General features: G+C 34.3%; 1 protein-coding gene and 1 long non-coding RNA gene across 3 annotated transcripts; one reads left to right on the forward strand and one right to left on the reverse strand.

Moving 5' to 3' along the window:
- Positions 1-2,039: 2,039 nt before the first annotated feature.
- On the forward strand, positions 2,040-6,756 carry LOC108379636 (disks large 1 tumor suppressor protein-like). Of its 2 annotated transcripts, none has more exons than XM_017635982.1 (4): positions 2,040-2,061; positions 2,756-3,337; positions 3,406-3,772; positions 6,583-6,756. In XM_017635982.1, the coding sequence occupies exons 1-4, from the start codon at positions 2,056-2,058 to the stop codon at positions 6,672-6,674; spliced, it is 1,047 nt and encodes a 348-aa protein (XP_017491471.1). In that variant the 5' UTR covers positions 2,040-2,055; the 3' UTR covers positions 6,675-6,756. The 2 variants fall into 2 exon arrangements, with proteins under 2 accessions (XP_017491471.1, XP_017491472.1); XM_017635983.1 differs by having other exon boundaries at positions 3,406-3,556.
- On the reverse strand, positions 6,756-7,414 carry LOC108379637 (uncharacterized). Its single transcript, XR_001849501.1, has 2 exons — positions 7,258-7,414; positions 6,756-7,196 (listed from the first exon to the last, which is right to left on the reverse strand). It is a non-coding gene; the product is annotated as an uncharacterized LOC108379637 (long non-coding RNA).
- Positions 7,415-8,396: the final 982 nt, after the last annotated feature.

The raw sequence follows: 8,396 nt of genomic DNA on the forward strand, positions 1-8,396 counted from the left end.
AATTAGAAATATCTGTTTTTTATAACGTCAATTAAATATTTAATTAATACACTTAAACATGTATGTATATATACACATGTGCTTGAAAAAACCATACCACTTAACCCACATCTTGCTTCAAGAGTGACTAATTTGAGCATGCTTGGAAACTGATCCGTATGGGTCTAAAAAAGGTCAATTTATTTCAAGTGATTTAGAGAGTATTTCAGGAGTGGAAAATATTTTTTTTCGCATCCTGTAGCTAAACCGGTTTTTAATATAACTTTTTATTTAATGTCCGACCTCTGTAAGTTATACATTGTTATAGAGGTATTTGAATTGAATTTTCGAACCTTAAAAAAAATATTGCAAACTTTAATTTAAAAATAACTTCAGATTTAATAATTTTTTTTTTAGTTTAAAAATTCATATCTTAAAAAACACCTTGAAAATTTTCAGGATCTTTTAAAATCAGTTGTAGGTATTGCAAAACAAAATTTTATCAAATTTTTACAAGTTTTTGCGTTTAAAATTTGTTTAATTTAAAAATTCTGTAAATTTTATCTTTATAATCCCAAAAATCATCACCAAACGAGACCGAAATAATCTATGTAACTATAAAAGTTTTTGAGATATTCCAAAAATAATCTTTATATGATAAAAAAAAGTTCTGATTCATCCAAATCAAAAATGGTCGATTCCAACCCGTGGTCGGTTTGTCATGGATTAAACCATATTCGTTTAAGTTACTTCTGTTTATCAATAAAATAGTAAATAACTTACAACAAAACATTTTATCATATTTACAAACAAACAAATGCCGCAGAGCTAATGAGTATTTAGACAGCCGGGGCAATGATCTCTTAACTTCCGCATTTGGCTTGAGACACAGTGCACAGTGGTTCAAAATTGGAATTTACTGTTCATAATTCACTTCAGCCTTTATTTTTGAACCAATTTGATATTTTTTTTTTAATGAAAGTTTATAAAATTAACAATAGACCAGTTGAATTTTTATTTGTTAATTTTAAATTTTTTTAGCGCGAAGTGTAGAAAAAGTAGCAATTTTGAAGAAAATCCAGAAGAATAAATCCAGTTAATAAATGTTTCATAATAAAAACTATTCGAAAATAATTGTAGGGTTACCCCAAAATAAAAGTCACAAGAAAAATTTGAAATGTTAAAAAAAATCACAAAAAAAACCTTTCTTACTAAAATTTAACAATTATAAAACTGAATACCCAAAATTTCCCTATAAACGAAGAAAAATTTGAATTTTGGTGAATTTTTTTTATAACATTAAAAATTTTCCTTCCCCATAATTGTTTTCAAATATTTTTTATTATGTAACATTTATTAATTGGAGCAGGAGAATCGATTTTCTTCAAAATTGCTACTTTTTCTGCACTTTGTGATAAAAGATTTAATTTAATCAAATAAAAATTCAAAACCGTACAACTGGTCTCTGAAAAATTTTATAAGCTTTTTGAACCACGGTGTACTGGTGGCGTGGCTTATCTTTTATTCAATGGAAGTCGTGCGTTGTCCATTAAACGCAAATGCGAATGGGCGTGCGCGAACACAGCTGCAGAAAAGGAAAACAAGAAAATAGTACTTTAATATTGCTGACAACAGACAACAGAAAAAAAAACGGCAATGACAACGGAAATACAAACGTTGTCCAACAAATACATAGTGAATGTTGCTGCCTCACAGTCTCCTTAAGTGAATTGGGTCGTCAGAATAGAGCAGCATTTGCATATTTACATAAGTACATACACGGACTTTATGTTTGGCGATGGGATGGGAGCGACGATAGCGGCAGTGGCATCAACATCGGCGGCCTATTGCCATTGATGTTGCTCAACAGCCGCTGTTGCTGCTGGCTCGTCATTGGGCGTTTCTGTTGTGTCATTCAAATGTCAAAGAACTTTGCACTTTGCAATATTTTTCTTTTCATATTTTTCTCCTAATAAGTATTCTTTTTATATTTTGTAATTTCTTATGCTTCTGTTTGATTCTTTTGTTATTTCTTAATTTGCTTTTATTAATTTTCAGATACACAGAGCATCATCGATGAAGGTAAGCTGCGCACTAGGATACAGAGAATTGTCAACAATTCAAAACAAAAAATTCTTTGAGTCTTTCAAGTATTTTGGTCGATTTGTTCTAACTAATGCCAACTTGTGTAGACATGTACATATCCATGTCCGTATGTATTGACTAATATGTTTTGAATGCTCTCGATTAACTGCATTGGTTGCTGGTTTTTGATTGCTCTGATGGGTGATTGTGTTACTTAGGTGATCTGGGCGTTATAACAAGTGTTCTGTCAGAAATTGGCACAATTTGCACCTCCACCTGGGCGACTGTAGACGTCATGATTGATTCTTTAAATCTGTGAAATTGTGCCAATTTTGCCACACTCACCAGTTTGTGTTGTTGTTGTCTTTACATTCGTACAATTAATAGCATTTCATTTCGATTTGTGTTCCCTTTTATTTGTCCTCGTTTTTACTCTCATTTTGTGTTGTCCTCTTCAAGCAAGTCTCTATTTGCATCACTTATGTATAAGAAAATGTGACTTATCATATATATTGACTTCATTGTAACCATGTCGCCTCATGTGCAGCAGTAAAATTATGTCCTTTGCTGTTGTTGTTATGGTCTTGCTACTTATTATTATTTATAAAAAAACACATTAAAATCATTTCATCAAATAGTTTTCTTACAATTTATTAACTAACATTTTCTCCTTACCTTCGTATTTTTCTAGGTGAACGGTGATGAGAGTTGGCAATATGAGGATATAACATTGGAGCGTGGCAATTCTGGGCTTGGATTTTCGATTGCAGGCGGTACAGACAATCCTCACATCGGCACGGACACATCCATCTATATAACGAAACTTATAGCGGGCGGTGCCGCCGCAGCCGATGGCCGTTTGTGCATTAACGATATCATTGTATCGGTGAATGATGTTTCTGTGGTTGATGTGCCACACGCGTCCGCTGTGGATGCGCTTAAGAAGGCCGGCAATGTGGTAAAATTGCATGTGAAAAGAAAACGTGGTGGTGGCGGCGGTGGCGGTGCTGGTGACGCTACTGCCGCCTCATCGGCCACCTTGCCGCGGAGTGCTGCCGCTGCAGCGGCTGCTGCTGCCGGTCCGAAAGTGGTCGAGATCGATTTGGTGAAAGGCAGCAAAGGTTTGGGCTTTTCCATTGCCGGCGGTATTGGTAATCAACATATACCGGGCGATAACGGTATCTATGTGACGAAAATCATGGAAGGCGGTGCCGCCGCGGTTGATGGACGCCTGTCGATCGGCGACAAACTGATTGCGGTGCGCACAAATGCGGTATGTATATGTTATTTGTTACTAGTGGCGCATTTTTCTCATAAATATATTGCATATTTCTTTCACAGGCCGAAACCAATTTGGAAAATGTGACACATGAGCAAGCGGTTGCCACACTCAAGTCAATTACGGACAAAGTAACGTTGATCGTTGGCAAGACGCAACATCAAGTCAGCTCATCACAGTCACAATTCGGGCAGATTAATTCGCATTCAACAGGTGCGATTAATAATATTGGAAAAACTGTTGTTGATTTTGCTCGTTCACCATCACCCTCAATCACCACCACCACTATCACCACGAACAACAACAATGCCACGAGCAACACAACTATCACTAATAACATCAACAATAATATTCAATCCGCAGTACCCGCCTCCTCCACAGCAGCTGGTGTTGTAGCATCAACATCCAGATCCCATTCACCTTTGCCTCGTAAGACAAACTGCATACATACTGCATACTCGTACAAATATACATACATACATACAAGCACAATACGTTATATAAACAGCACACGTGCTAGTCTTAGACTCAGCGATAAATCACCTCAAGCTAATTTCTTTAAAATGAAAATTAGCACACATTTGCAAAATTATTGCTACATGTTACTTATATTTAGGTCTATGTATGTATGTGTATAAATATTTAAATTTATGCACATTTAACCATAGTCATCTAAACAAATGTGTTCCGGGGAGTGATTGCTTTCATCAGATATACAAAGATTTTGGCATCTGTATGCAGAAAGGCGCTTAGTTACAAATCAAAGAAGCTAAATGAACAGATGACCACTTAAAACTTGTCGAACTATTGTTTAGAATATTACACTTATTCTTACGCATTTTCTGAGATTAAGTATTTTAAAAAACTTTGAAGAACATTTTTTTATAATTGTCTGAGAAATTCATTACCCCGACCTCCTCCCTAATGCCAGTCCTGTTAATGAAAATTATACTGGTCTTTAAAATGACTTAAGTATAAAACTATTTTGCCAATACATCACTAAAAAATTCGTTATGTCTGCCAGTAAATTTCATTTCAACGAATTGTTTATTTTTGTGAATGTAACTCGTCTGCAAAATTAAGAAAAAAACCTTCCAAGAGCCCTTATTTAGGATAGCGGGATGCAACTATGTAATATTGATGCGCCTAAAAGATGCAGCGATTTCTATTCTCAAGTTACATACCTGATGGCAATACGAATGGGAATTTGTTTAAACTTCCATTCTTAAAGTAACCTGATAACAGTACGAATGGAAATTTTAATAGCGAGGTTTTAGTTTTTTAAACTATAAATATTTTATTTGTATAGAATGGCCAAAGTTTCAAGGCATTCTCATTGGCTATTGGAAGATCTACTACCAAGAAAATATTTCCCGGGAGCGTTTATTTAGAAACGTTCCTTATTTCACCCATTGAGGTATTTTTAATTTTCTGATCTTGCTTCCTTCTCTATACAAGCTTTATTACCCTTAAGTTTCTCAAAATTAAACTTATGATTGTCAGCGAGTTCTGAGGTGGAATTTAAAGCCTTTTTAATGGTGGTTTCTATATGCCATCCATACACAAGTGGAGCGAGAAATCCCCCGCGAATTCGAACAACCTACAAACTATTTTACAATGGTCCTTTTGGTCCGTTTATCCACTATTTTAGAAGAAAATACGCGCCTTCCGACGAAGTGAGCAAATGCTGCAATAAAAGACGCAGTTGTCAGATCAGAACAGAGACGTAGCCTTTTGTGAAAGTGGATGCTCTTACCACGAATGCCCATGTATAGAAATGCCCAGCAAAGTGAACACAGTGATGGCGAAGAGCAGGGCGAAATTACATTGTTTGAATCAAATAGAACTGTAAATACGAGCAATTTTTGTATCGAGCAATTTTTGGATCAAATTATTTCCCTTTGCCATCTAGGTGTCCCCCCAATTTTAGGATCGAGCATTTATTTTTCAGTGATTAATATTTTTACGATCTAAATGATATCGGGCTGTTTTAGGGCGTCAGTCAACGGATTTTTTTTTGCACAGTAGACACCAGTGGAAACATACGATATGAATTTGAGTTCCATGTGTTCAGAAGTTCTCGGGCCTAGAAGTAAAGCTCCTTTACAATTCTGAAAAAATACAACATTAAATATTTGTGCAAATAATCAAAAAAGCATTTCCATCCCATATCGAATAGTCTACATAAATATGAAATATAGCCCCATGTCTAATAAAATCTATGAGCTAAACAACTTCTTTGATGTTCGCAATCACTCCTCTTTACGCCACCGTAGCTTATTCGTCTTTAAGTAAATATTTATACACAGGCATATGTACATACGTATGTATATACAAACAGCATCCATATTTGCAAACGTATAAGGTAGCTTTTGAATTTAATGCTTCTAGCAGTTCATTCTTTTTTGTTTTCTCTTAAAGCTGAAAACTTTTATTGCACATTGGTCGCTATGCCATTTGCGCTAGTTTTCAATTTTATACATTTTTATTTATACGTATTCGCAAATATTATTTACGCATGCTAAAGTACAAATTTTATGTATGCAAATAGCTTGAAAACGCTATAATAATTTTATTTTCGTTCCAATCCGTCTAAGCCCAAAACAAATATGTACAATACAAAATTCAACTTGTTCGCTTTTCGATTGGCGTCACGTATTGTGCATTAGCGCACGCTGCGTGCATGAATTCGCCAGCGTTGCTTCATGTGTTAGCCTCTAGCAGTTTATGAAAAGTTATTGGAAATTACTTGCAACTGTACGATTTTTCTGTTCACAATATTTTTTTTTATTTGTTTGCTTTAGTTTAATGCAGCCACAAGCACGTTGCGGAAATTACGAAAAGCAATTATTTTTAAGGGGGAAAAAATTGGAACTTCCTTTCCTCCTTTCCAGCACAAATTGTTTTCTATTTATAATCTATAGCAAATACCTAAGTGAATTTTACTTTAGATTTTTTAATTCCTAAAATTTTCCAACTAGTTGTGTATAAATTTCTGTATATACATAAATATAATCATAATCAGCAAACCATTTTAATTCTTTTACCTCTTCTCATCCTACTATCTCACACATTTTTGTTTTCCAAAAACAAAAACTACCAAACAAACGAAAATACTTACAAATCGTACAAATATTCTCGTATTCTGTAATACAAATGCCATCGAAAAATGCAATGTTTGTGTGTGCGTGTTGTGTTCAATTATTCGTTGTGGTTTTTGATAATTACACGAATTATAGAACCAGCATCTAGGTATGCGTCATCGAATGTACTGGCCGCTGTGCCACCTGGAACGCCACGTGCCGTCAGCACTGAGGATATTACACGGTAAGTGCAATATTTGTAGTTCTACATGTGTGTATATGAATCGTATATATGTATGTAAGTAGTATATGTATAATACAGGTATATATGCATACTGATGATTATTTATTTATTTAGTTTACTTAAATGATTTATTTAGTTCACAAGTAGCTGTTGTTTGTATTTGTTGGTAGTTGTTGCAAATTGCAAAGTAATGGGTGTGCCGCAGGTGAACTTAAGGCTAATGACAACTTCTACTGATGATACTACAAACACGTTTTAACCCGTTGCGGTCACTCCTCCTAATAATAACGCTTTGCTTACGTGGGGTCCAGTGGACTCTAAGAAAATAATCACAAAATTACTTATATGTATTGCAGTCACCTTTGAAATTGTTGAGCTGGATAGAGTTTCAAAATCACTTCCGTTGCCACGTCTGACAGGCCTTTAGCAATCCAAGTCTTCTTTCCATTTGCTACTTTTTTGATACTTATCTACGTATTTAATTAAGCTGACTTCTGTTTCCAGTTCGGTAAACTGTACCTCTGAACTAGAGAAAAAATCACACTCCGGTCCTTCCTATCTTTAGCGGCCCTACTCTACACATTTACATATCTTACTGCAAAGGCACAACCAACGCAGAATATTTTATTATAGTAATTCTCTTGCTTAAAGGCAACTATTTTTCGTATGTACATAGCTCTTTATATATTTATTCATGCAAAGAAGCGACCTCTTTCTTCAGCACTCACACTAAAACTGCATTGTTTTCGGATTCTGTATGACATCGTCTGTGCATTTTGTTATTCTTGTTTTTTTAATACAAATAATTTTAATTAGAACTTTGCTGAGATAACCAGTCTTCAGTAAACTCGTATGTATGTATATGTATGATACATTTATTATGACAACAGATAAGAGCAAACTCAGTAAATAACTAAGGAAAACGAAACTCACAAAATTAAAATGCCATTAAAAAATTATTTTGTTGCATAATTACTTTTATTTAAAGTGATACCCAGCAAACATTGAGATTAGTTACCGATTAGAGAATGATTGGGGAACGAGCCACATTCTCCAATCTCAAACGTTAGAGAACGGCTCGAAAAACTATCGAGAATCATAGGGATCTCTACAAAGATGGGACATAGTTCTCGACTCGAGAATATATTAATTCTCTAATCGAATTCTAATGTGATTCGAATGTAAATTTCGAGCTGCTGTTTTGCTTTTTTAAAATAAAAGTTTTTGTTTGTAAAATTTGTATTAAATGTATTCGCAATAAAATAATAATGAATTATTTGAACTTAAAAATAACTTCGTCATCGATTCGAGAATTACCCTAGACATCTTATATAGAAATCTAAATTTCTCTAACGTTAGGGACTGTGTTTGCTGGGTAACCTCTTAAAAATTTCGATGTAGAAATTGGTTGGACTTAAGGTCAAACTCATGCAGAGAATCCTGATTTTTTTAAATTAAATTTTCTCGTTGATGTCTCACAAGGTTAAAAAAAAATCAGAAAATATTTCAAGTTCCAAGCTTATACGGTGACGAGAATATACGTAGAGACGTGGCGTTACTCACTTTTCCATACAAAGTATGTTCGAGATTTTATTTTTATTTAGAGAAAATGAGTAGATAACATTCAAAAAAAAAATCCAAAAATCAACCAACTCGCATCGAACCATTTCGATGGAACCATCGAATTTTCCAAATTTTGGTATGAACTTTGAAATTCGGACTTACA

Source organism: Rhagoletis zephyria, unplaced genomic scaffold, assembly GCF_001687245.7.
Source record: "Rhagoletis zephyria isolate East Lansing unplaced genomic scaffold, Rhagoletis_zephyria_1.1 Rzeph_scaffold_16890, whole genome shotgun sequence".
Taxonomy (NCBI): domain Eukaryota; kingdom Metazoa; phylum Arthropoda; class Insecta; order Diptera; family Tephritidae; genus Rhagoletis; species Rhagoletis zephyria.